At 44.5% G+C, this 27915-nt stretch overlaps 1 protein-coding gene and 1 long non-coding RNA gene across 4 annotated transcripts in view; one reads left to right on the top strand and one right to left on the bottom strand.

Moving 5' to 3' along the window:
- The window catches only part of LOC145720590 (uncharacterized), a 54945-nt gene extending 53955 nt beyond the window's left edge, over nucleotides 1-990 (bottom strand). Inside the window, exon 1 of one of the 2 annotated variants that reach the window (XR_014143670.1) lies at nucleotides 879-990. This is a non-coding gene — a long non-coding RNA (uncharacterized LOC145720590). The remainder of the gene's footprint in view (nucleotides 1-878) is intronic. The other variant, XR_014143671.1, reaches the window with a different exon arrangement.
- On the top strand, nucleotides 9-21834 carry AMMECR1L (AMMECR1 like). 2 transcript variants are annotated; one of them, XM_006741331.3, is made up of 8 exons: nucleotides 9-301; nucleotides 1880-1989; nucleotides 10802-11246; nucleotides 14947-15057; nucleotides 15369-15483; nucleotides 16138-16228; nucleotides 17990-18086; nucleotides 19789-21834. In XM_006741331.3, exons 3-8 carry the CDS (start codon nucleotides 10840-10842, stop codon nucleotides 19898-19900), a joined length of 933 nt encoding a protein of 310 aa, XP_006741394.1. In that variant the 5' UTR covers nucleotides 9-301; nucleotides 1880-1989; nucleotides 10802-10839; the 3' UTR covers nucleotides 19901-21834. The 2 variants fall into 2 exon arrangements, with proteins under 2 accessions (XP_006741394.1, XP_081670794.1); XM_081814668.1 differs by lacking the exon at nucleotides 9-301 and adding an exon at nucleotides 1201-1520.
- The last annotated feature ends 6081 nt before the right edge of the window (nucleotides 21835-27915 follow it).

The raw sequence follows: 27915 nt of genomic DNA, 5'->3' as shown, positions 1-27915 counted from the left end.
ACTGCCTCCGGTGGCTGCTGGGATACTGGAGGACTCGGGTCCCGGCTCCACTCAGTCCTCCAGCTGCCCGGGGAATACCTCTAGCAGTTCTTCCCTGCCGCCACCGCCGCCCCGTCGCTTCCTCCTCCGCCCGCCCGCCGGCCTTCTTCGCCCCGCCCCGTCCGCGCCGCGCGTCCGGCCCGCTCGCGGGCCCGCTTTTCTCGGGAGCCCCCACCCAGGCGCATGGCTCCATGAAGCAGGAGGAGAAGGCAGAGCGCGAGAGGTCCCGTCCACCCCAGCTGCGTCTGGGCCAGGAGAAAAGGTGGGAAACTCGGGCTGCGCCGCGCCCTCCTCCTCCTCCTTCCCCGCCGGGCCCGGCCTCCCTCGGGCGGTGTCGGGCCTCCTCACCCCAGGGTGAGCGGAGGGGCCCGGGACGGGGTCTCTGGGGTCAGCGGCGAGGGTCCCGGGGCAGCATGGGGGAGGGGCTGCCGGGTGGCGGGGGAAGAAGGCGGGCGGGGCCTGCGGGCCGCGTGTCCCCACGGAGGGCAGGGGGGTCGGGAGGCATTGCTGGGGAGGGGTAGGCGGACGCCCCTGCCCTGGGCCGCGAGGTGAGGTGAGGCAAGGCCAGGCGAGGTTCCAGCTCCTTTCTGCACGCCCTCCAGGAAACGGTCTCGGGTCTATGTAAAGTTTGGTGGTCTCCGGCGCCGCCTGGCGGCCCCCACCCACTGTCCCGCCGCCCCCCACCCACTGTCCCGCCGCCCCCTCCCCCGCCCGGCGTCTGGATTCCACCCCCGCGGCTCGGCCCTCGCTGCCCTACCCGTCGCTCTGGCGTCTCCCCAACTCCCCCCCCCCCAACCCGGGTCCCGTACTCTCCTTCCCTACCCCTTTTTTTTTCTTACCTTTCACCTTTCTCTCTGCCTACTTTGCCCCCTCTTGCTCCGGCTTCTTCTTCCCCACTCTGTCTCGTCCTTTTCTTGCCTAACTCTTTTCACACGCACGCTTTTTCTCTTCTTCCTCTTCTCTTTTTTCCCAGCCCCACCCTCACCCTCTGCTTCCTTATCCACCCATAGCCCCATTTCCATTACTTCTCCACCTTAAACTCTTTGGGTTTTATGCCTTTCTCTCCCTCCCAGCCTGTGGGTTTTGCCCTTCATTCCTTGCCCTCCTCCCTTCCCTGTCCTGATCTGAACTCCTCACTTTGCCACACTCCCTTACCCTTATCCCTCTGGGCCTATCCTCTTTCACTGTCCTCTCCTTGGATAGTGTGGGTGGGGCTTGGAGTCTCCTGTTTACATCTTTGGGAATAGCTTAATACTCTACTACTGGGGGGGGGGAAGTTGTTGAAGAGATTATGAAGAGATTTATGCAAAATTAATAGTAAGGATGGATGACTCTTACCAACAATTATCATCTCCACCTGGGGTGACAAGATGGCCTGTTCTCAGGACCCTGGCATGCTGTCCAGTAATTCTTCAGCACCATCTTTGCAGAGGATTTGGGAATATGCTTGTATTCTGAAACCAGTGGAGAGCCTTGAAATGGTATATCTTGGCCTGAGAGCAAGTTTTGATCTAAATTAGTGGTGGAGGAAGTTTTAATGTGTGTCTCATGTTCAGGTTCAATAAAACCTTTGATCCTCAGTGTCCTCCCTTCTTGGTGATGACGCCAAGGATGAGGTGATTCAGTGCATGGGACTGCCATTGCTACCTTATATTTAGATTTTGAAATGTTTTGTAGTAGGGAGAGCCTGTTTCTAGCTGTTGTTTTCTTTCTTTCTTTCTTTCTTTTTTTCTTTCTTTTCTAGAAATTGCTTGATGAAGTTGTAATTTTTCAGAAACCGTATCTCACCTCTGGACTGCCTTGATTTTGTTCATTCACTGCACTTGCATTTCTGTCTTAGGTACAGGAAGAAGGAATGGAATCAGAAGGAAGAAAGTTCATTTCAGAGACAAAATAACTCTCCTCCTCTGTTATAGCTGTTCCCCTGGCAATACAAACTATCTGCTTTCAGTGAGTATTACCTTGGACATATTTAGAATGTTTAGGATTTGTTGCTGTTACTGGTTTTAGCCCTGTGCTAGGACATTAGGGTGTAGGTTTACTTTTTCACTTGTATTTTTCTGCTTCCTTGAGAAGGTCCTAATGTTCTAATGTTGATGAAGTTCCTTCTACTTGCTCTCTTAAAGTGATTTAAATACGTAAAGACAAGTTTATTTTCCATAATCCCATTAGATAGTAGTGTAGTATTACACTTATCCTTTATGTTTTTAGTACATAAGGTCTGGCTCCCGCCCCTTCCCAAATTACTCATTTTTAAGACAACCAAAGATCAAACTCTAAGGTTAATGCAGTTCCTGATCAAGGTCAGTTATTGGGTCTCTTCCATGTGGTTATAATCTTCAGAGATTTTTGGAACATTTCGCCCTAAATCTGCTATAGTGATACTGTTTTCTGGAAAAATTTTTATTACAGCTGCATCCCCTTGAGCTTATTGTGGTATGCTAACACTTGTAAGATAGTGTTTTTCACAGTGCTTCACATCTTATTGGAGCCTCACAATCCCTCTGTGAAGGAGAACAGGGGACAGATATTTTCGTTTTACAAATGAAAGAACCAAGGCCCAGAAATATCTGGCACTTTGCCATAGATCACATAGTAAAGGGAGGGGACTCTAAAAACAAAACTTTTGATTTCTGTGTTTTTCTTTAAGCTAAGTTGAAAGAATATATAGTTCTGTGCATTTTTGTAAATCTGTAAATTTTAAAAGCAGTTATATAGGTAGATCTGTATTTTGCGGGGATCACTTCTCAGCCTAAGATCAAGTGTATTTTGCGGGGATCACTTCTCAGCCTAAGATCAAGTGTATTTTGCAGGGAAATTTTTCAAAATGTGTGTTTGGATATGTGTATGTTTGTAATGTTGAGGTTTCAAAAATATAAAAGTGATTATTTGAAATGATTACCAGTATGTTTGTGGGTTTTTCATCTGACTATTTCTTGGAATAGTTACATAAGTAGGCCAGAATTATAGTTCAGGTGCCATTTCCTTACTCATGCAACGTAATTATTAAATTGAATTTCAGTTCAATTCTCTATCACGAAGGAAACAACAACCCATTCCCTTCTGTATAAAGCTTGATTTGAACAGACATTTGGACACTACGTAATAACAAAAAAAAGCAGAGACTCCTTTTTTCTTTGCCTCTTTCCTACCTCCCAGATCTATTTGTTAGAAGGTCATGCTCCCCAATAAGTTGTTTTGAGGCTTATCTTCAAAAGGTGAATCTAGATTTTGTTTTTTCATCTCCAGGCTTTTCTAGCTATTTTAATCTGGTTATTGTTTGAAATCTAACTACTTTGACACAGAGGTTCCATTAGTATATATCAAAATTTCTACAATAATAACATACTTAGTTTCATTTCATTTTAGTATATGTAAGCTTAAGAGAGGACTCCGGTAGAATAGAAGTGTGGACAACTCAGACAGCCCAGTATTCATTCTTTATATTTTCTGGCGTCTCACAGTGGATGATTTATTAGAAGCCATTGCCCTGCAAAGAGGAAAAGCATCAAGGTCATTAGAGTAATAATTTCACTTTAATAATATGATCTTTTGGACTACAAGGTAGTTCTTAATAGAATTTTATTATGAGGGCATTTATTTTTCTAGAAATTGTAAGAATTTTAAGCTATGTTATTTTTATAATGTACCCTTCCATAGTGGTAGTATTAATAATAGCAGACACTTTAATAAATAATAGTTATGTGCCAAAGAAATGCTAGATGCTTTTCATGTCTTACTCATTGAATGGTCACAAATAATCCTCTGTGGTATAGGGAGCCTAAGTCCATAGAGATGTGACAACCTGCCTGAGTTTGCGTAGCCAGTACATGACAAGTCAGAGTTAGAATTTGAGCCTAGACTATAATCCCAGAGCCTAGGCTCTGTCCTCTGATGATGGGAGCTGCTCTGTGAAGATGTCAGTGAACTTGAGGAGTGTGAAAGGGACCCTCAGCAAGGGAGGAAGGCCATCCTGCCCAGCCAGCCAGATCCATCAGGGTTCGTTCATATCTTCCCCTCAATACTGGTCTCTACACCTTCTTTATAAACATCAGCAGTTTATGAGATATCATTTGTATTAACTCCTGAAATAATAAATTCCCAGGCAAATAATATTCCAGTGGGTAGCTCTTAAAGCACGCCGTCATTCAAAAAAAATTTCTCAAGTACAGTTTAGAAGTTGGGTATGGCCTGTCAAAGGAAAGCCTTGAGCCAGTCTAAAGTTAAATACTACCCAGGGCTAAGTCCAGGACTGACCAGTGACTGGTGTGTTTTAGCAAAGAAAGCAGCTATAAGCATAAATCAAACCAAGAAGTTAAGGGATATTTGATCTAATTTTTAGAATGAATTGGCCACATTGGCTATCCATTTAGCCATGAATTAAACCATTCCTTGGTTTGGGCTGAATAGAGTTGACATTGTCGATAAGAACACATACTTGTAATTCAGTTGCCTTCAACTTCTAACACACTGCACAGTCGGCACCTCACAGAACCAAAGATCTAAAGATTAGTTTGTGCGACAAGCATTCTTTTTAAAAAAGACAAACTTCAGTGAAATTACTAGGAGATCTTGGGTGCCTGGGTGGCTCAGTTGGTTAAGCGACTGCCTTCGGCTCAGGTCATGATCCTGGAGTCCCAGGATCGAGTCCCGCATCGGGCTCCCTGCTCAGCAGGGAGTCTGCTTCTCCCTCTGACCCTCCCCCCTCCCATGTGCTCTCTCTCTCTCTCTCATTCTCTCTCTCTCTCAAATAAATAAATAAAATCTTAAAAAAAAAAAAAAATTACTAGGAGATCTGTAAATAAGATTGTTGGCGTGTATGCCATATGCAGGGCACTGTGTTAGGTGTTGTGAAAAGAAACACAATGCCACCCAGCCTCTGCGAGTAAAGGTAGTGAGTTCAGTGCTGTCTGGAGTTGAGGTGGCATGGTAAGCCACCCAGCCCAGAGCAACAGAGCGCTGCTCAGCTTCCCCACAGAGGGAGGTAGAGTTACCATCTTTTGTTGTGGACCCTAATGAAGGTCAAGACACCTTGACTGTTGCATGTCAGGTAAAGGGTGTGGTGCCTTTTTCAACAATAAACATGCTTCACTATACTTGACATGTTAGGTTAGGAGGTCCTGAAGGAAGAGGTAAAAACTGTGATTCCTGTTACTTCTCCAGCTTTTGTGGAAATAAAGGTATTGTCTCCCTCTGGTGGAAATCCAGTTTTAACTTGTTCATTCTCATTGATTGGTCTAAAGTGGCTAGGTGGTAGGAAAATGAGATCAGTGCTGCTGGCTTTTAAAGTGGCCCTCAGAGGCACCTGGGTGGCTCAGGGGGTTAAGTGTCTGACTCTTGATTTAGGTTCAAGTCATGATCTCGGGGTCCTGGGATGGAGCCCCACGTCAGGCTCCGTGCTGAGCATGGAGTCTGCTTGTCCCTCTCCCCTGCTCCTCCCCCTGCATGTATGCACGCGCGCTCTCTCTCAAATAAATAAAATCTTAAAAAAAAAAAAAAAAAGGCCCTGGGGCACCTGGGTGGCTCAGTCGTCAAGCGTCTGCCTTTGGCTTAGGTCATGATCCCAGGGTCCTGGGATCGAGCCCCGCATTGGGCTCCTTGCTCTGCGGGAAGCCTGCTTCTCCCTCTCCCACTCCCCCTGCTTGTGTTCCCTCTCTTGCGCTGTGTCTCTCTCTGTCAAATAAATAAAATCTTAAAAAAAAAAAAAAGTGGCCTTTGGGGCACCTGGGTGGCTCAGTTGGTTAAGCACCTGCCTTGGGCTCGGGTCATGATCCTGGGGTCCTGGGATTGAGCCCTGCATTGGGCTCCTTGCTGAGCAGGGAGCCTGCTTCTCCCTCTCCCTCTGCCTGCCACTCCCCCTGCTTGTGCGCTCGCTCTCTGTCAAATAAATAAAATCTTAAAAAAAAAAAAAAAAATGGTCCTTGAGTTTAGCTTTGAAAGAGTAAACCAGCTGAAGACTTGGAAGGGTCTCACTGATACATGTATTTATAAAGGTGGTTGATGAATTGAGCACTGTCTGGAATTGAGGTGGCATGGTAAGCCACCCAGCCCAGAGCAACAGAGCACTGCTCAGCTTCCCCACAGAGGAAGGAAGAGTTTTTATACCCGATTCCAATTATTTCCGATGAACTAACTTCATAGTATCCATTCAGGAACTCCTATATCAAAGTACCATTGTTGATAGTTTTCACGAGGTTTGGGAGAAGGGTGAGAACAAATGCACACACAGTTTTAGAAAAGGTGGAGTATGTCATTAGGAGTAATTTGTTTTTAGCTGGTTAGTCTGTTGTATTGAAATGCTATTCTGAGGTCTCGTAGGCTGTACTCTCAGAAGCCCAGCTGTTGGAGAAACCAGGGTCTCTTTGGTCATTGGAAGGCAGTCCTGGGAGCTGAGTTGGGGACTGCTTAGTTGTGGTGAGATAGCCCACTTTTTTTTTAAGATTTTATTTATTTATTTGACAGTGCAAGAGAGTATAAGCAGGAGGAGCAGTAGAGGGAGTGGGAGAAGCAGGCTTCCCACTGAGCAGGGAGCCCGAGGTGGGGCTCGATCCCAGGACCCTGAGGATCATGACCTGAGCCAAAGGCAGATGCTTCACCATCTGAGCCACCCAGGTGCCCCTGTTGGAGTAGGATTAAAAGAGTTTCAAAGAGAAAGTTGTTTTGTTGTTGTTGTTTTAAGATTTCATTTATTTGTCAGAGAGAGCACAAGCAGGGGGAGCAGCAGGCAGAGGGAGAAGCAGGCTCCCCGCTGAGCAAGGAGCCACATGCAGAACTCGATCCCAGGACCCCGGGATCATGACCTAAGCCGAAGGCAGACACTTGACCAACTGAGCCACCCAGGCATCCCTCAAAGAGAAAGTTTTGATCAAATTGATGGACAGGGTTGATACTCTAAATAAGTATTTACTCCCAGCACTCTTGTTTCCTTCACATTCTTCACCTGTAAGTCACTTATTTGCCTTAGGCCAACAGATAAGTAAAATATTGGCCCCCTTAAAAACGTGTCTTCATCGGGGCGCCTGGGTGGCTCAGTTGGTTAAGCAACTGCCTTCGGCTCAGGTCATGATCCTGGAGTCCCGCATCGGGCTCCCTGCTCGGCAGGGAGCCTGCTTCTCCCTCTGACCCTCCCCCCTCTCATGTACTCGCTCTCTCTCATTCTCTCTGTCTCAAATAAATAAAATCTTTCAAACAAAAAACAAAAAAAAAGTGTCTTCATAATAATTCAGTAGGAGGGGAGATAGAGTGAGTAGGTAGGCTATAGTTGAAATAAGATTGGCCGTATGTTAAAAATTATTAAAACTGGTTCTTGGGTCCATTATACTATATGACTTTATGTTTGAAATTTTTATAGATCTAAATTTAGGGAACAGATTTTTGAAGAAATACCTTATAACTTTGATGCAAGAAGTCTCTAACTCCGCCTTTGGTCATTAATTGAGAATATTGATTGAATTGTTTGCTTAGTGGCCTCCAGAGAAATGCTTGGGCCTAAGGAGCCACAGGATTTGGGTTGGTTCTATTGATTTCAAATCATAATTTAGGAGTGTGTGGGGAATTGTTAAATGTAATCACTTGGTATCTCTTGTGATCATGCTCCACTGCAGATCAGTGCTGTATGTGGTGCCTAGGCAGAATTTTCACCTGCCTTGGCATGGTTTGAAAACCCTTTCTGTTGCTCCATTGTGGGGTGTTTCACCAGTCAGGTAGCTGATGATACCTGCTAAGGAACACCTGAGTTGCCATCTCATGACATGTAGCTTTTCCTTCAGGTATGCTTTGGTGTAAGGAGAGTGGGGAAACATTTCTTTTTTTTAACTGTTCTGTTTCATCCCTTCTCTTTGCTGCTTTGAACTTTGGTGCTTTCTGGAGACCTGTTAAAACTCCAGCTCTCCAGAGATAGTCCTGCTTCATTCAACAACATGTGTCAAGAGGCCAGTGACATCCTCTGCGGACTCAAATGACAGTGGCAGGGGCACTGATTATGTTCAGGGTCTGGCTTGAGATGTTGGCTTTGGGCATAGGTCGTTTTTTTAGGCCATTTTATTTTACTATGTTTTATTTATTTATTTATTTATTTTAATTTTTTTAGTAATCTCTATACCCAACTTGGGGCTTGAACTCAGGACCTTGAGATCAAGACTTGCATGTTCTTCCAACTGAGCCAGCCAGTGCCCCTCCTGCTCCATTTTTGTTGGCAAGATTCTGTGAACTATTAGGTTAGTTTTTAGTATACCTTGAATGTAATTTTTTTTTTATCATGCCCTTAGGAAATGACTGAATCCAGTGGATATTTTTTTAAAGATTTTATTTATTTATTTGACAGATAGCAAGAGCAGGAACACAAGCAGGAGGAGAGGGAGAAGCAGGCTTCCCGCCAAGCCAGGAGCCCGACGTGGGACTCGATCCCAGGACCCTGAGATCATGACCTGAGCCACAGGCAGACGCTTAACAACTGAGCCACCCAGGCGCCCTCCAGTGGATATTACTGGCAGGCCTCATCTTCTCTGTGGCTTGGTGGAAGGACCCAGGCCTTGGAGTCTGACAGATAGACTGTGGTCCAAACCCTAACTCTGCCACTTAGTGGCAGTGTGATTTTGGCCAAGTTATATTGCTTATTAAGCCCAAGGTTCCTCCTCTGTAAAATGATAGTAACATCACCTGCCTTGCTGAATGGTTTTGAGGATTCAGTGTAATGTTTAAAGTGTACCTGTTCAGAGCAAGCACTGATCTAAGTGCTAAGTGCCTAGCGGAGTCCTGGCCTTCTGGGATTTCCATCCTAATGGGGCAGTTGAACAAGAACCCAGGTGATAAGAGCAGCTAGATATATTGCCACCTACTACATACCAGGCAGTGTTTCAAGCACTTTATGCATATTAAACTAATTTAATTCTCCTAAAACCCCATGAGGCAAGTAAGAAGTACTATTGTTATTCCCATACTGAAGAAACTGAATCATGGAGAGTTTGATCCCAGAGGAACCAGAATTTGAACACTCCATTTGGCTCTGGAGGCAGCATTTTTAACCAAGATGTTCTCCCTCCTCTAACAACATAAACAAGAAAGACAACATCCACACTCAGAAACAAACTTGTCATTGGGGGTTTTATTGTATTAAGTACCTAAGGCTTTCTCAAAAAGAAGCCTGTGTCAAGCCAGACATTGAAGTGTACAAGCTATTATCCCTCAGCTACAAGCAATTTTCATCTCACTGAGAGTTGCCCTAAATACAAAAATGTGTATTTTGTTATGGATAAGCATATATCAAGAACATAAACAGGGTGCGTGGGTGGCTCAGCTGGTTAAGCGTCTGCCTTCGGCTCAGGTCATGATCCCAAGGTCCTGGGATCAAACCCTGCATCAGGCTCCCTGCTCAGCGGAGCCTGCTTCTCTCTCTCCCACTCCCCCCTGCTTGTGTTCCCTCTCTTGCTGTGTCTCTCTCTGTCAAATAAATAAATAAAATCTTTTAAAAAACCTAAATAATACTTGTAAGTTTTTGTATTTCTTTCAGCCTAAAGTGACACCTTGTTTGTGTAGAAATAATGGCTTTGCAAATGGGTATGTAAATATCTAATTTGATTTAAAAGGTTGTAGAACTTACAACCAAAATACTGTATTATAGAGCAGTGTGTAAAAAGGCAAATTATGTTTAAAAAAATAAAAAGGCAATTATATGTTATATGTCCAAATCACAGGGAGATTTAAGTGTTCTTTTTTCAAGTCAGCAGAATTTTACAAACTTTGGTATTATTGACACTGAAATAACTAGGATCTATTTTCCTGATTCTGTTGAATCAGAGAAAGGCTCTTGGTTGTGTTATAACTGTCCATTTTTACCTCAGGCTGTTTAAGAAAAAAATACGGTAAAAAAAAATTCCTTCCTTCCGTTCACATCATCCGATGGGATGTTCTGGTTTCCTGGCCCATCCGCTGCCACACGTTGTTAGGCTGAGTGGCTTTGCATGCATCTACCTTGCTGTGACAGGGCAGAAATGGCTGCCTCACAAAAGGCCTGTGAAGCTTGGGTCATTTGTGTGAATAAAGGTTCCTACTAGGTTGTAGCTTTTTTTGAATTGGGGTTTTGAAAGGAGAGAGAGATGTGTAGAAATTGGCGTGAGTTCAGAGAACTAAAGAAAATGAGCAAGGCATTGGAGAATGAGAGCTGTGAGGACAGAAAGGTGGGAGCTTTGTGTTGGAAGGTGTGCTCTTTTCAGAATGGCAGCTAACTGCTTTTCGTATTCACTCAGGTCTAGGGCTGAAATCACACAGATTTAGGTTAGTGATGAGTAAAATGCTGAAAGGATGTGGTTAACAAGGAAAAGCTTGAAGTTTCCTCTGGGGCACTTTAAAAATACGGTGGTCTAATTTGGAGGCCATAAAAGGTAGAGACAGCAATGACGAGTCTGACAGGTCCAGTGCTATCTTGCAGTCTTGAAATGTCCTCGTGCAGCTCCACAGTGGCTGCCACCAGCCCTTCCTTCTGCCCTAGGGAGTCCTGGGCAAGAGGGGCTGCTCGTTGTCTGTGTCCGTCTGTGTGCTTTATGGAAAAGGAAAAATAGTTCTTCTTTAGGAAAAGGTTAGGAGTCCATAGTCTGGAGCTCAGGGTCTCTTCCAGTCATGCTGGTCTGCAGCCTTTTGTGACCCGGTGATCTGGATGAGAAAGAGAATTTGATGACTTTCCACGTAGACTCTTTCTTTTTGATTTTTGTCTTCTCCTTTTAACTAACCTTTTGAATTAATGCTTAACTGTTCTCTTTTTGGTCAGGGTTCTGCAGCATTCCAGACCTCCAGCACTGAATCAGGATGGGAAAAAGACGTTGTGTTCCTCCACTTGAGCCCAAGTTGGCAGCAGGCTGTTGTGGGGTCAAGAAGCCCAAGTTATCTGGAAGTGGAACGCACAGTCACGGGAACCAGTCCACAACTGTCCCCAGCTCTAGTTCAGGACCTCTTCAAAACCACCAGCATGTGGATGGCAGCAGTGGTCGGGAGAATGTGTCGGACTTAACTCTGGGACCTGGAAATTCTCCCATTACACGAATGAATCCCGCATCGGGAGCGCTGAGCCCTCTTCCCCGGCCCAATGGAACTGCCAACACCACCAAGAATCTGGTGGTGACTGCAGAGATGTGCTGCTACTGCTTTGACGTCCTCTACTGTCACCTCTATGGCTTCCCACAGCCACGACTTCCTAGATTCACCAATGACCCCTAGTGAGTAAATCGGTCAGGTGCAGGGGACAGTAAGAAAGGCATGATGACGTCTTTCTTGGGTTCTCTTGAGAGGGTCTGACGCTTATAAAAAGCTTTAGCATCATTTGGGCAGAGGGTAATGAGAATAGGATGATGAGAAATGTCCAGACAATATGTAGAACAATATCTGGATTCAGTAAGAGGTCCAGGTTATACTTGGAGGAGGTCTGGGCTTGTTTTTAAGGTAATGTTGTAGAAATTAGGATTTTCTTCTTTTGGTTTGTTGGTTTATATTGCAGTGGGTAGGTGATTCACCCTCTTGAGTGGAGAGACCACACATAACATCATTGTGGACCCAGGTGTTGAAGTCCAAGTGAATTGGAAGTATCTGAGGGCCAGGCTAGAGAGTAGGAGCGCATTTAGTGGGAGCTGTGATGCTCTAATAAGGATCCCCTTGCTTTGTTCATCAGTAATCCCACATGGCTGCTTGCACCCCACCAAGAATGGCAGAATCTGCTTTATTGTTTTTAGTTCAAGACTCTATTATTTGTCCCAAACTCTCTCAAGGTGTCAATGACTTAAAACAAGGAGTATGTATAAAGTGAAGTAATCCATGCCAGTGTTTTCTTCTTCCTCAGAATTGGAAGCAACTCTGAGCTGGCTTTTTTTTTCCTTTCTTCTTTCCTTCCTTTCTTCCTTCTGGCTTTTTTTTTTTTTTTCTTCCTTCCTGCTTTTATTTTCTTTTTTTAATTTAAATTTTAGATAACATACAGTGCAATATTGGTTTCTGGAGTAAATTTAGTGATTCATCACTTAATACAACCCCAGTGCTCATCATAACAAGTGCCCTCCTTTTTCTTTTTCTTTTTTTTTTTTTTTAAGATTTATTTATTTATTGGGGCGCCTGGGTGGCTCAGTCATTAAGCGTCTGCCTTCGGCTCAGGTCATGATCCCAGGGTTCTGCGATCGAGCTCAGCATCGGGCTCCCTGCTCAGCAGGAAGCCTGCTTCTCCCTCTCCCACTCCGCCTGCTTGTGTTCCCTCTCTCACTGTCTCTCTCTCTCTCTGTCAAATAAATAAAATTTATTTTAAAATAAATAAAAAATAAAAGATTTATTTATTGTAGAGACAGCATGCAAGCGGGGGAGGGGCATAGGGAGAGGGAGAGAGAGAATCTCAAGCAGAGTCCCCACTGAGCACAGTCTGACTTGGGGATCAGTCTCACAACCGTGAGATCATGATCTGAGCCAAAACCAAGAGTCTGATGCTTAGCCAACTGAGCCACCCAGGTGCCCCACAACTGCCCTCCTTAATACCCATCACCCATAGGGGCGCCTATATGGCTTGGTCGGTTAAGTGTCTGCCTTCGGCTCAGGTCACGATCCCAGGGTCCCAGGATCCAGCCCTGCGTCGGGCTTCCTGCTCAGTGGGGGGCCGGCTTCTTCCTCTCCCTCTGCTGCTCCCCCTGAAAAAAATACCCATCACCCATTTAACACATTCTCCCACCCACCTCCTTCTATCAATCTTTAGTTTTCTATCATTAAGAGTCTCTTATAGCTTCTCTCTGTGCTTTTTTTCTTTTCCCCCTTCCCATATGTTCATCTGTTTTCTTAAATTCCACATATGAGTGAAATCATAAAGGTATTTGTTTTTCTCTGACTTATTTCACTTAGCATAATATATTCTAGCTCCACCCACTTCATTACAAATGGCAAGATTTCATTCTTTTTGATGGCTGAGTAATATTCCATTGTATATAATACATACCACAGCTTTATCCATTTGTTAGTCAGTGGACATTTGGGCTCTCTCCGTAGTTTGGCTGTTGTTGATAATTTTTTTTTTAAGATTTTATTTTTAAATAATCTCCATATGCAACTTGGGGCTGGAGCTCACAACCCTGAGATCAAGAGTCACAGTTCCACTGACCCATCCAGCCAGGTGCCCCTGAACTGGCTTTAAAAGAGCACTGAAGAGATGCTTTTGGAGCATTCATTGACCTAGGATCATTCATTCCTCAGCTGTTAGTGCCATGTTGGAGCAATGCATAGCCCTGCTGGCCAGGGAGTGGAGAGAATATGAAGAAAATGTCCTCACTTTTGGGAGACTTACCAAGTTAGCAAATCACACACACAGAGCTAAATAATGTGTATGGCACACTGTCTGGGCAGAAGTAGAGGGGAGGTTACTCCTGTGTGATTGTGTCAGAGGAGAGAACATACAGAGAACTGTGCTAACTTTTTAGAGAAGTGTTGCCATGGGATACCATGGTCATAAAAACAGGTGGAGATTCTAGGCCTTGATCCTAATGGGATCAAGTGTGTCCCCACGTAAGAGAGGGATGTGGATTTGGAAGAGTGGGTGGTGGCTGCAGTGTTGTACGGAATGGGCTGTTGTATTCAGGGGCTTATATTTCCATCCTGCAGACAATGGCATTTTTGAGGGTTTTTTGGTTGTTTTTGTTTATTTTTTAGGATTTTATTTATTTATTTGACAGAGACACGGCGAGAGAGGGAACACAAGCAGGAGGAGCAGCAGGCAGAGGGAGAAGCAGGCTTCCCGCAGAGCAGGGAGCCCGATGCAGGGCTCGATCCCAGGACCCTGGGATCATGACCTGAGCCGAAGGCAGACACTTAACGACTGAGCCACCCAGGCACCCCTCTTGAGGGGTTTTTGAGAAGGTTTTGGGACAGTAACTTTGGTGCTGTTCAGGTGTTCAGTGGAAAGAAAAGCTAGGCAGCAGATCTGCTTTATAACAGTGACCAAAGTAGACAGCTTTAAAAGTGTAAGTTGCTTTTTATTTTTGTTTTTATTTATTTATTTTTTTTTTTTAAAGATTTTATTTATTTATTTGAGAGAGAGAGAATGAGAGAGAGCACATGAGAGGGGGGAGGGTCAGAGGGAGAAGCAGACTCCCTGCCGAGCAGGGAGCCCGATGCGGAACTCGATCCAGGGACTCCAGGATCATGACCTGAGCCGAAGGCAGTCGCTTAACCAACTGAGCCACCCAGGCGCCTGTAGTTGCTTTTTAGAGGCATTTTGCTCAGTATGAGAAGTAAAGGCATAGGAGTATAGAGGAAATACCAGGATGAAGGGACAGCTCTGTAACCTATTTATAAAAAATTCTGTTACCACCCTGATGTACCCTGACGAGGACGACACGTGACTTTGGCCTAGAAGTAGAAAGTGGCAACTTCTAATGACGAGCTTTCTTGCGGAGACATTGCATTGTTTTTCTTTTCCCGAACATTTATGAGCAGGACGAGGGGCAGAGATAATTACAGGAACAATGGTGAGGTTTAGGGAATGGGGAGAAGGTATGCAGGCCCAGTGTCTTCCTGAAGGATGTAACTGGGGAACGTGGGCACTCCTAAATATGGAGTAAAGAAAAGGAGAAAGACTTGGAAAATTAGAAGAAGTTGAGTGCTGGGCAGAGGAAAAGGAAAGTAGCACAAACGTGTCAAAGTGAATTAAAACTATCAGCAAGGATCACAGGAAGGGCGGCACAGAGCTCCTTTCTTCACACTGTCTTATTGCGGTCTCCTCTCTCTCTCCATCCAGAGACCGCACAATTGCCAGAAAGGCAGAGTCCTTCAGATAGCCACAATTCAGAAAACAGTCCTTTTGGGGAATAACAGAAACAAATGGGGCAAAAGCAAAGGTTTTGTTCCTATCCATGATTGATTTGGGGCTGGAGAATGTTTTTTGTTTTGCTTTTGTAGTCCGCTCTTTGTGACATGGAAGACAGGGCGGGACAAGCGGCTTCGTGGCTGCATTGGGACCTTCTCAGCCATGAATCTTCATTCAGGACTCAGGGAATACACGTTAACCAGGTAATGACACCAGATATAAGCTCTGTAGATAAATTGGCTAGAATTGAAAACAACTGCCTGACTTTATTTCTTCTAAGTGGTGAAGTTTGAGTGTTCTCTTTTTGGTAATCAGGGAGTATGGGGGCTTTAATCTGGTCAGTCACTTAGCAGTTCAAGTGTAGACAGTTAATAGCATCAAGTTATTTTTAGCATATTAGTGCTGATGGATAATCAATATTCTCTGCATAGCTCAGGATTCATAAATATTCGGGCACATAATGTTGGCTCCCAGCTCCAGAGCAGCCTCACTTATGTTTTCTGTCCCCCTCCAGTGCACTTAAGGACAGCCGATTTCCCCCCCTGACCCGAGAGGAGCTGCCTAAACTTTTCTGCTCTGTCTCCCTCCTTACTAACTTTGAGGATGCCAGTGATTACCTGGACTGGGAGGTGAGAACAGCCGCATTTGGAACTCTGCATCTCTCGTTGCATTTGGGTTCGGGTTAGTACATGGTAATGTATCTCCTTCATTGAGAGAGGGTATAAGAATGTGAAAGCTGAGTTTGGAAGCAATTGGGGGCCACATAGGTGACAGGAAAGATGCGGTGATCTTAGAAGTAGGAAGAAATGTGAAGTCTTTCTTCTTTTCCTGTGTCTTCCCAGTCCACTCTTGTTCCATAGCCTTCTCCCACATCTAATAGGAAATGATAATGGGGATAAAGAGAGCATTCCAGATCCCTCTTGGTAAGCCCTTGAGTAAAAGTTGTTGTGAGGAGTCATGAGCCTAGATCAAAACCCTGTGGTATGTTTAATTGAATAGATTAAAGGTGGAATATTTAAGATTATTGGATGAGCTATTGAAAGAATTTATTTCTATAACCCTCATACTCGGAGAGATGGCTACATGTGGGCTCATCGCTTCCCTCAGGCTGAAGTTACTTTGGCTTCTATACCTGAGGCAAAGAGTTAGTCATGAAAAAGCAGCAGGTTCTCCTTTTCTCAGACTTGGATCGAGCTGGTCAGGGGACAGTGTCAATGAAATGTGGGTGCCTGAAGTTCCATTAGAGTAAGTAAATGCTGTTTATTTGGTTATTTCTCCTGTAGGTAGGGGTCCATGGGATTCGAATTGAATTCATCAATGAGAAAGGTGTCAAACGTACAGCCACATATTTACCTGAGGTTGCGAAGGAACAAGGTGAGTTTGACAAATGGAATTTCAGTGTTTACTATTCACAGTGTCACAATTTAAAGGCAGGGAAGTGGTGTGTATTGTCGTTCAGCCCAACTGCAACAAAGAATGAGTGCCTTTCTTCCTCTTAGTGTCTATCAAAGTCTTACAGAATGGGAAATAAACTCCCAAAAAATGCAGGAGCTGGGGAAGAAAAGGGGTAAAGACTTCCCTTACTCAACCCCTTGTTTCACTTCCTCTCAGTGAAAAGTTTTATTCCTTGGCCCCCAAAACTAGTGGTAATTGTAGCAAAATTCTAGCAATCAACTGGACCATATTATGGAGTCCATTGTAAAGGGAAGCTGCCCGTATCAGTGGGTTTTGAACTTTTGGTCATTAATTTTTAAACAGTGTTATATTTGGAAAAAGGCAAGACATAATCTTTTTTTTTTTTTTTAAGAACTTAGTAGGTAATAAGTTCTTATAATGGGACAATACAGGTAGGAGGTGGGCTGGGTAGGTTTTCTCTTTAAAAGAATATTTGGAAGAATATCTTCCAGTGTTGCTTGTGTGTTCTGTGATATGTAACCCAGTTTTCTTTCTTTTTCTCTCTTCTCTTCGTCCCACCCACCCACCCTCCCTCCCTCCTTTCTTCTCTGTTTTTGAAAATAGCATGTAAAACACACAGTACTAGGGGCGCCTGGGTGGCTCAGTTGGTTAAGCAACTGCCTTCGGCTCAGGTCATGATCCTGGAGTCCCGGGATCGAGTCCCGCATCGGGCTCCCTGCTCGGCAGGGAGTCTGCTTCTCCCTCTGACCCTCCCCCCTCTCATGCTCGCTCTCTCTCATTCTCGCTCTCAAATAAATAAATAAAATCTTTAAAAAAAAAAAAAATAAATAAATAAAACACACAGTACTTATTGGGTATGAACCTGGAATAGAAATATCCAGTTCAGTGTATCAGTGAACTAATTATGTGGAGAGTGATTGCCTTATTGGTTTCCATCATGATTGTGTTTAAACTTTTTCAAAAGCCATGTGGATGTGGCATAAAAAGGAAGCCTTTTAGCCACTTTGAAGCCATAAGTCTAACATTTTTGTACAAGAAGGAACACCATAAATAATTCCTAATAGTGAGATATGGCGATAATGGATAAATAATCAGATTACTTACGCCGTTTGAAAGTTGGTTGGCAAAATTTAAAAATTGGGGGGTAATTTAGGGGTTTCTCTTTGGTTTTCAGTTTTGATGTGTTTGGTTTTATCTGTTAAAAATGTGCAGACACAACACAATGATGTATGTGTGAACAACTTTCCTGTCCTTCATGAAGGATTGGCTTCCTTCCTGCTATCAGTTCTCTGTAATAGAAAACAGGACTCCTAGAAATCATCAAAGTAAAGGAAGGCCACACAAAGGAATACAGGCTGCAGAATTTGAATTCTCTTCTCTCACAGAACAGCCTTGGTTACCAGCACTAGGCCAGCAGGCCAGTCTTAAGTTGAGACCATGTTTGTTCCTAGATAATTATACTGGGATCACATCTGACAGGAAAGACAGGAGCAGGGGGCCTGGGGACAGCCATTATGGTGTATGTAGGGTTATCATCTCATGTCTCCGATTCTACTTGGATGTCAGTGAGGCAGACGGGGCTCTAGGGATGTGGGGCCAGTGTCCAGGGCTCCCTTTGACCCTAGCAGACCTGGCTGCTTCTCTTTTCTTGCCGTGTGAGAACATACCCTACTCTTGTGTCATCGTGCACTGACCTCAGTGTGCCTCTCCTCTCCTCAGACTGGGATCAGATCCAGACAATAGACTCCTTGCTCAGGAAAGGTGGCTTTAAGGCTCCAATTACCAGTGAATTCAGAAAAACGATCAAACTTACCAGGTAACCCCCTGTCTCATTTTCCTTGTCATTTTAATTTAGCTCGGGTTGGATGGAGGATACCCTTGATGGAAAGGGCTGATGAAAAGAAAATTTTCTCTGCTAATGTCCCTAAACTTAAACTAAAGAGGTATGGGTCAGGTTTAAGCTGGGAGGAAGCAGCAGCAGCAAAGGCAAAGACTCCCCAGCGTCCTGGGCATCTCTGCAGCAGAGTTGACGGCAGAGCCAGAGCAGAGTTTAGGCCATGATCAGGTGGTGGATGTCTTCACCAGACCCACTGCTTGGGAGACTTAAGGGGGCAGACTGAGGTCAGGAACGAAGGCTGTCAGTGCAGAGGTCCAGGGTCAGTTGAAGTCACATGCAGTCAGGTGGCAGGGGATACAGGTGGCATGTTAACAGGATAGTGAGACAGTGCTTTTCACAGAGTTACAAGGAAACATCCCTCTCCTTGGGGGAGGCTGCCTCAAGTAGTAGAATGCACACGGACTTGGGGTCTGAATCCCAGCTCCACCACTGCCTACCTGTGTGGCCTGGGCCAGTTACTTACTCTGCCTGAGGGGGGAGGGGGGACTTTCCTGTTTGTAAGAAGTGAATGGTAATGCCTCGGGGTTGTTTTAGAGTGTGGTAAGGTAATGTATGAAGAATTTCTAGCCTAGGGCCAGGCAATAATTATAGGTGGTCAGTAGATGTCAGTTCTCTTGCCATCCCTACTGAAATCGGAAACACTGAGAGGTTTAGCTTCTGTGGGCTTCTGTGGGCCTCTGTTGGCTCCCTCATCTGTAAAATACTGAATAATCATATACTAACCTCACAGGTCTATTTGGAAGATAACCCAGTGTTTTTGAAATGCTTTGGATTCCAAAAAAAAAAAAAAAACTTCAAATACAAAGCATTATTATTATTATTATTATTATAATTTATTTGAACAGCCATTTCCCTGTCAAAATTCAGGAATAATCACCTTGCAGTGGAGGAGTGATTACAGTGGGAAAGAGATGGCTCTGGGTAAGGATTGTCACACCCAGCTCCTGTGGTCTGTAGTAGGCTCCATAGGTTTGTAACACCCCATGCTTCGCATCCTGACTCATGGCTCTTTCCAGAGCAAAGCCAAAGTGCTATGAATTCTGTTCTGATGACCCTGTGATATGATATGGCATATTCATCTGGGAATTGAGACCCATCCTATATAGCCCCAGGATCCTTTAACCTGCTTCATCAGAATTTGACCCAGAATTAGGTATCTGTGCCCCTTTTAGTTATAAATAACTTGTTTGTTGCTTTTCTGCAAATTGAGGTTGCATTTCTGTCAAATTTATCACATTTTATGCAGTAGACATGCAGTTTGCACTGGGCATTGGTATAGCCATCTTCCAGTCTGCCACCCGTGTAATTTGACCTTGACATTCTTCATCCAGACCCCAGTAGCAGATTGCTTAAGAGCAGCCTGATAAGTAGTGTTTAAAGGTGGGATGTGCAGAAAATACATTCTCAGGGGTGAATTGTGATTGTGCTTTTTCATCTTGTTCATTTGTAATAACAACATTGTTTTCTTGTGCTGTCTTTCATTTTCTGTAAGTAAGATTGCTCTTGGTCTTCCATTTTATTCTTTCAAAATGTGGAATAAGCTTTTGGTTTTCTCTGCTGAGTGACTTTACAAAACGAAGGGTTTGAGGTTCCTAATACCCTTTCCTGTTTCCTTATACAGGTACAGAAGTGAGAAGGTGACAATCAGTTATGCAGAGTATATTGCTTCTCGACAGCACTGTTTCCAGAATGGCACTCTTCATGCCCCGCCCCTCTACAATCATTACTCCTGACACACGGCTGCATGACCAGTCCCACCCCCCTGTGGCCACCAATGGCTATGACATCATTGGAGCAGATGCCTCCTCTTCCTGGTCCAGTTACTTCTATTACTGCACCATTTTATGATGCTAGCTTCCGTTGCCAAGTCTGCTCAGCTGACTGAGGGGGGGCGGGGTTATACTGATTGAAACAGAACTTGAGGGGCCCAAGCCTTATCTCAGCCTTTCCTCAATATGGGGTTCCGTTGGATTGGGGCTCCTCCATGACTAGTGAGAATTACCGTGTGGGTTCAGAAGACCCTTGGAATGCAGGTGCCACTGCTGATTTGCCGCCTCTGTGTTGGCCACACAGTGGAAGCCGGAATTGGTGGTCCATGAATGCTTACCCCACACACACCCCTACAGCCTCCCCAGATCAAGTAGGTGTATTCCCCTGGCAGTCTGGGCAACGGAGACCAACAAGAAACATTTTTAGGTTGTTTTAAATTCCTTTTTTAAACTTCCAGTTTATTGCATACCAAGAGTTGATCACAACCTCCATGCTTCATAAGTGGACGCCATGTTAGGGTTGAACGTGGGCACCATGAGTCCTCTGAGGCTCCTGGACAGAGACCCACACCAAGATCGGAAGCCCTTTGGATGGCGTTGCAGATCTCATTGCTCAATTAGCCTCGAAGGTTTTAATTCTCATCCCACTCTCAGTTGGATTTTCTGGCACTCTTCCTGCATTGCGTCTCCTGGTATTGAACAGAGCTCTGTGGTGTAGCCTGCTGAGGACTGGACTGGGATGCCCATGGGAGGTCCCGAAATCATCGCTGCATGCAGTGAGAAAGGAGAGACCTCTTCCTTACCACCCGGCTACCTCACTCCTCTACTGGTAGCAGTGCCTATAGCTGGATCTAGGTTCTCAGAAGGCATAGGTGTTCCAACAAGCACTTGGGTTGGGCTTTAGAAGGACACGTTGTCATAGGAAAGAATCCAGGGCCTCCAAGCTGTTTTTGTTTTCAGGCAGACATCCTGAGGGACCTTTAAGCAGAAGAGTTCCTTTGTCTAGTTTGCCTGGTGAAGTGGGAAGACTGTTGCTCTTTCAGTCCTTTCCAGGACTTTAGAACAAAGCTGTGTAATTAAACAAGATGAATCTTTATCTTGCCTAACATGCTGGGAATCTTCACCCCACCGTGGCAAAGTTCCAAATAGCTCATTTTATTCTAGGTCATTCAGACTTTCATGTGGCATAGTTCCCTTCTCCATTGTTGCTGATTCCAAATAGCTGTCAGCAAGTTTTTCCTCCCTCTTGCCTGTTCTTCCCTCATTTGGTGGCAGAGTTCATAGAAGCTGGGGACTTGGAAGATGCTTTGGAAACATTGTCACAGAGGCACTGCTGAAAGGATTCACAGGAAGAGGTGGCCAGTTGGAAGAAAGGACCCAGAGGGTGATACACTGGTTTTCAACAACATGCTTAGAGAACTCTTGAAGTGGATTGGGTGTCAATCCGGTGAACACCATTGTTTTGATTTAATTTATTTTTTGAAGTTTATGTGGTGATGGTGTGGCTTTCCAAAATGGGCAAATATCCAAATCAGAAGAAATGTTGAGTTTTCTTCTGCCAGGAATGGGGGAGGGGAGCAGGGACATAATCCAAGAAACGACACACATGCCATTCTAGGCATTGCGGTCTCATTTCTTGGAAGAAATGGATGAGAGGGAGCAGATTTGCTTGGCACCGTCCTCTGCTGTTCATGAGGACACGAAATGTGCAAGGGAAGTGGGCTGACCTCAGGATGCCCAGGCCAAGGCCGCACCACCCTATCTTAACCATTGTGCTGCGTTCTCGCATCCTGCCACTTTTCCCTTGCAAGGTTAATGAAAAAAAGCTTTTGAAGATGAAGGGATTGTTTCGTGATTTCCTGCTGCTGAGAATAATAAATGTCTTGTTAACAAACAAATGTGACGATAGTTACTCTTAGGTGCCATGGATTGATGTCAGGGTGGTCAGCTCTGGACTAAACCACCCACCTCCAATTTGTACAACAGTATTGATACATAGGGCTACACTCATTACTGTTCAAGTGTTCTGTGTTAAAAGTTGTGTTTAATTTCTAAAGATTAAAAAAAGCAAAAAAATTGGTGCTAAACTTTCACCCCTGAGCACGCTCAGTGAGACTGGTCATGCAAGCATTTACTACAGTGCCATGCTCTTCAAGCCTATTTTTTCTTGTAGAAATGTTGCCCTATTTGTCTTCCCCAATGTATAGTATGTTTTTTATTTTATTGAGGGTGGGGTAGGATACCTGCCATTTAAGAAAATGAACAGAAAATATAAAACCCACGAAATGGGGAAAAAAAATCAGTGCACAAGAATTGGGCTGATTAAGCCCAGCACCACACTGAAGTGGGCTCAGAGGTTTTGGAGTGAAGAAGCCTTACTCCCTGCACATTCCCTCATGCTCCCATACAAGTCCAGCAATGGAGATGCTCAAGTCCCTCTGGCCTTGTCGGGGGGGGCTCAGGAGTCGACCAAGGAAAACTATTTGGCCCCATAAGGAATGCCACGGTCAGTGTCTGTCCTGAATGGGGCCTAGTCAGGAAGCGGTCTGGAAGTGTACGGTCATGGTCACCTCGAGAAGACGTGTGGCAGGTGGCTCTCAGGAAAAAATACTAAGTTTGGATCATCCATGCGGCAGCTTTGCATAGGGAGATGACAGCTCCGAACGAACTGAACTGCCTTCCACGTGCTTGACCAAAGCAGTGATGAGGGTGGCCAGTACAGGTGGTGTGAGTGGCAGGTCTGAAAAGAAGGGAATGTTTTCTGCTTGGTGTTTACTTTGTCCTTGGGCTGCTCAAGCTGAACAGTAGGTAACTGCTGTTAAGGAACCAGCCCACGTTGGCTGGTTCAGTTCGGAGTTTGATTCATCCCTAGCTGTGAGTGCCTTTTGGTCTGGAAAGTTGGCTTGTCTCATAATACCCACAGCTAGGACATTCTCTTTGTAATTATGAATTGTCCTTGTTTTACGTTAACTAAAAGAGAATGTCTTTGATCACTAGGATTTGTCGGTGTTGGATTGTTTCCACTGTGAGGTTCTTAAACTTTTTTGCTTCATAATATTAAAGCAACTCATGTTAGAGACCCTTTCAATATGAAAGGTTTGTAGTTGAGACATTACATATATTTTATTGTTTATAATAAAAATCATCTATACAGAAGTCCTGGGTGTTAATTTTAATATTTTGCACAAGACCTGTTTTCCATATGTTAACACCTACACTTTCACTAACTGTTGATGCTATTTTCTATTGAGATTCTGGAGCCCAGGGAGCTATGTGTTCATTTTATTTTCATTCTTACTTCCCTGAAGCAAGAGACTTTGTATGGCCTTCAGTGCAAAGACTTCAGACCAATTCTTTGTATTACACTTGGTTGCCTCTTGGCTATATAACTTCTGAGTGCAAATCATTGAACTCTTTAACGAAGTATTGTAGAGAATAAATTATAATGGGTAAAAATTGTCTTTGTCCTGCCCTTTTTTTTTTTTTCTGGAATAGTGGTAATTCTTTTTTAAGTTTATTTCAGTAATCTCTCCACCCAACGAGGGGCTTGAACTCACATCCCCAAGACCCAAGAGTCTCACACTCCAGCTGAGCCAGCCAGGCGCCCCTCACATTCATTTATTTTGAAGATTTTATTTGAGAGCGCACACAAGCAGGGGGCGAGGTGGGGGGATTTGGGGGAGCAGGCTCGATCCCAGGACCCTGGGATCATGACCTGAACTGTAGGCAGACGCTTAACCGACTGAGCCGCCCAGGCGCCCCAATCATCTTATTTTTGAAGACAGCCAACCAGATGGTGTTTTTAGTCAGCCTGTGTGTTTTGCATGGTGTCCATGATCCTCAACGTATTTTTTTATTTGCACTTGTATTTTTTTGTGTGGTTGGTGGCAGTGCCCCTGGCTTTTTAGAACCAAATTTCCTGAACTGAGGTTCATGTACCCTTTAAAATTTGGGTCTTCCTAGAAAGAAGGTTCATAGTTTTCATTAGATTCCCCTTTGAAACTGACCTTATCCAAAAAGCTAAAAAGAAGCAGGGGGAGGAGAGTGGTGCTCAAATTTAAGATCTCATTTGGTGACTAATTAATCCAAGCAAAGACTCTGGGACATATTGGTGTGGTCTAACCTTAAAGGGAAACATTCATTTTGGAGGGCCCAGAAAGGATGAGATGTGTTTGAAGAAAATGGCCAGAATAATTTTTCAAACATATAAATACACATGTGCTGCAATTGTCAGTCTCAAGTTCAAAACTTTATTTGCAAGGATGTTAATTTTTTTTTTCTTTAAAGATACCCAGTTCTGAGGCCCTTAACACTTGGCAGAACTCCTAACTACAGGTATGCATGCTGTCGGGGTTAGATAAATTGGAAATAGACTACAAGCAACTGTTAGAAATCGGTGATAACACTGGGGTGTCTGAGAAGGAGTCTCTCTGTGTTTGGTTTTTTTTTTAAGATTTATTTAAGAGAGAGCAGGGGGAAGGGGCAGAGGGAGAGGGAGAGAGTCAGACTGTGCTGAGTGTGGAGCCCGACGGTCTCCATCTAACAACCCTTAGACCACCACCTGAGCCAAAACCAGGAGTGGGATGCTTAACCAACTGCACCACCCCAGATTCTCTGTTTCTTAAAGAGAAATTTTGGTTCTAGAAATTACTGTTCCATATTATAATACTACCTGTAGTTCAGCAGCATGGAATTCCGTATCGTTGGGTTTTTTGTGGGTTTTTGTTGGTTTTGTGTGTCTGTGTGCGCACGCTGCTGGTGGTATAATGTGTATAACCTAAAATGTGCCGTTTTATTAATTTTTTAAAAGATTTTATTTATTTGAGAGAGAGCACACAACAGAAGCAGACTCCCCACTGAGCAGGAAGCCCAACGCAGGGCTCAACCCCAGGACCCCAGGATCATGACCTGAGCAGAAGGCAGACACTTAACTGACTGAGCCACCCAGGTGCCCCTAAAATGTGCCATTTTAACCGTGTGAACTAAGCCACCTGGTCAGAGATCAGTGGGGCTAATTCTGGGGGTGGGGGAGGTGCTCTAACGCTGCTTCCAGATCAATCTAGGCTTTGACCTTGGCTTGAATAACCTGGCTTTTTGATACTACTCAGCTGTTTGAAGGACTCGACTCTGAACCAACACTGTACAAAGAACCATAGTAGTGTACTGAGGAATATACTGCAAGTGCTGTCCCTTCTGAGTCTGTTTTCCATTCTAAAATGAAGCTCTGGCAAGGATTCTAGGATCTCTTCCTGCTCCTTACTCTCTGATTCCATGAGGTTCTGTATGCTAGAGCAAATGGGAAAACAAGTGACCCCTCCAGTTTAAGACTGTACCTATTGCTGGGGGAACTGAACAGGAAAGAGGTCTCAAATTCACTGTGAGCTTGCTGCCAATCTGACCTCCCACCTACTACCCCTAGTATGGTCATTCTTTCTTGGATCCCACCCTGGTTCCTGATGAAAGAAGAAACCCAGAATGCTGATCCTGGAATCTTCAGGCTGGCAGTCAGGTAGGCCTGAGCTCCAATCTCGGTCCTGCTGTTTATGAGCCAGACAACTAGTTACTACTCTGAGCCAAATGTTGTGCTTTGTGACAGGACTGAACCTCCAAGGTAGCCTGCTGGAAAGGTTTTGCCCAGGCACCAGCACACTGTTGCAATGGCTGGATGACTGTGACTCTCTGGACTGTTAACCAGTGCCAGATGTAGGTGTGGACAACTAGGCAAGTATCAAACCCTCTCAGAACCCTAAGCTACTCTGGACATGTGAAAGGAGGAAGCATAGCTATGCTCAGTCCTTCAAGTCAGGACAGGCTTTCTGAAAGAGGTGGGTGCTGAAGTAAGCCCAGCTTGACCTCAGGAAGAGAGGGCTTTTCAGGTAGAATCTAACAATGCCAGCACAGGGCTCACTGCCCTGTCACATTGCCACAGGGCAGAAAGGCTTTAGAATCCAAGAGCGGGACTTCCAGGGCAGGCCCCTGAAGTTTTTGTACCTGAAAGTCAAGGGCTGTTTGCAGAATTACACAACCTCTTCCCACCCCCATATATCCCATTCCTTTGTATCTCTAGAGATTGTATTTATAGCAAAAGGGAGAGGGGTACATGTTTATTCCTTTGACTTCCACAGTAGCATTTACCAGCAGAATTCTTTCCAGCAGCGGGTGCCAAGAATTTTTTTCTTTTTTTAATGAGAGAATAGCTTAAATTGCGAGATTCTGTACATTAACTTTGAGTGTACAGAGAACTGGGAAACATCAGGCTATATTAGGGGCAGAACACCTGGGTCCAGGAAAGACATCAGTTATTCAGTCAGCAAGAGATTCTTTGAGAAGTACACCAAAAGGTAACAAAAGGTGTAAATTATTATTTGGATTGAAAAAAGGATAAAAGGGCACCTGGATAGTTCAGTCGGTTAGGCGTCTGCCTTCGGCTCAGGTCATGATCCCGGGGTCCTGGGATCGAGCCCCTAATCGGGCTCCCTGCTTGGTGGGGAGTCTGCTTCTCCCTCTCCTTCCGCCCCTCCCCTCCACTCATGCTCTGTCTCTCGCTCTGCTCTCAAACAAATACAAATTTTTTTTTTTTATATTTTATTTATTTATCTGAGAGAGAATGAGTGAGAGCACAAGCAGGGGGAGGAGCAGAGGGAGAGGGAGAAGCAGATACCCCACCGAGCAGGGAGCCCGATGCAGGGCTCGATCCCAGGTCCCCGGGATCATGACCCGAGCCGAAGGCAGACGCTTAACTGACTGAAGCACCCAGGCACTCCTAAATAAAAATCTTTTTCTAAAAATTAAAAAAAAAAGAAAAAAATGATATAGCAACATTAATATTACGGCAAACATTTGTTTGTATAAGTTCTGTATAATTACTATATTTTTCTTCATTTCCCAAGAATGATATAATGAAAATGACATTTAAGGAAACTGAAATAAGAAATTACCTTACAGAGTAAATATTCCTCGTATGTACCTGATTTCATTCATGTTACTCCTCCCCCATCTCTGTTTGACTAAATGTTAAAGAGCAGTTCCAGGGCCAGCCCCTGCTCCTCAGATCACTTGTGACTACTTGCCTACGCCCAACCAGAAGTGACTTTTTTCTGTATGGATCCTTCCATAGCATTTTCTTTGACTTTCTCTCTTCTCTTACCACTTGCCACTTTCTTTTATTATGGAAAGTAAGTCCACATCTTGCATCAGCTACTTTTGGTGATCTCCTTGTAGGGACAGATTTATGACTGAGTCATCTTTTTAACCCCAGGGCTTTCCACATAAGTGTTTATAATGGTTTCCTCAATGAAAATGTTATAGACAAACCACCTTGTGAAACATCACTCTGTGTATTATTTTTCTCCTTTTTTCTTCACCTGTTGATTTCTCTCCTACTGCATGTGTGTAGAGGATACCAAGTGTTGGGTATCCAGCTAGTCCTTGAGCCAGCACATGGTAAGGTCCAGTAGGCATTAGGTGCTCTGTAAGGGCCTGTTGGATGGATAGATGGAAGAGGTCTATGCTGAGTTCCAGTCCTGTTTCTCACACCCAGCTGCTGCATGTCCCCAGACTCCTCATCAGGACTTCGTCCTATGCCTCTAATGAACTGTGTAGGAAACCGCTTTGAAACAGTCATAAGTTCTGCCTATGCTATATAACCTACTATTATTTTACCCAATACATTTCTTCTGGAAATACAGAAACAGCAAATTAATTTTTTTTGAAGATTTTATTTATTTTGAGAGAGAGAGATAGAGTATAGGCAGGGGGAGCGGCAGGCAGAGGGAGAGGGAGAAGCAGGCTCCCTGCTCATCAGGGAGCCCTATGTGGGGCTCCATCCCAGGACCCTGGGATCATGACCTGAGCCGAAGTAGACGCTTAACCGTCTGAGCCACCCAGGCGCCCTGCAAATTAATTTTGTAAGAATTATTATATTTGGGGCGCCTGGGTGGCTCAGTCGTTGAGTGTCTGCCTTCGGCTCAGGTCATGAT

This window comes from Leptonychotes weddellii, chromosome 3 (assembly GCF_054177405.1).
Source record: "Leptonychotes weddellii isolate Sample4059 chromosome 3, ASM5417740v2, whole genome shotgun sequence".
NCBI classification, from domain to species: domain Eukaryota; kingdom Metazoa; phylum Chordata; class Mammalia; order Carnivora; family Phocidae; genus Leptonychotes; species Leptonychotes weddellii.
This window is presented reverse-complemented; position numbering and strand designations above follow the sequence as displayed.

Excerpts from the sequence above, each read along its gene's own strand:
- AMMECR1L (XM_006741331.3), top strand. The coding sequence starts at position 10,840 with ATGGGAAAAAGACGTTGTGTTCCTCCACTTGAGCCCAAGTTGGCAGCA. Across the intron at positions 11,247-14,946 it reads AGATTCACCAATGACCCCTA|TCCGCTCTTTGTGACATGGA; the intron begins GTGAGTAAATCG and ends TTGCTTTTGTAG. Across the intron at positions 16,229-17,989 it reads TGAGGTTGCGAAGGAACAAG|ACTGGGATCAGATCCAGACA; the intron begins GTGAGTTTGACA and ends TCCTCTCCTCAG.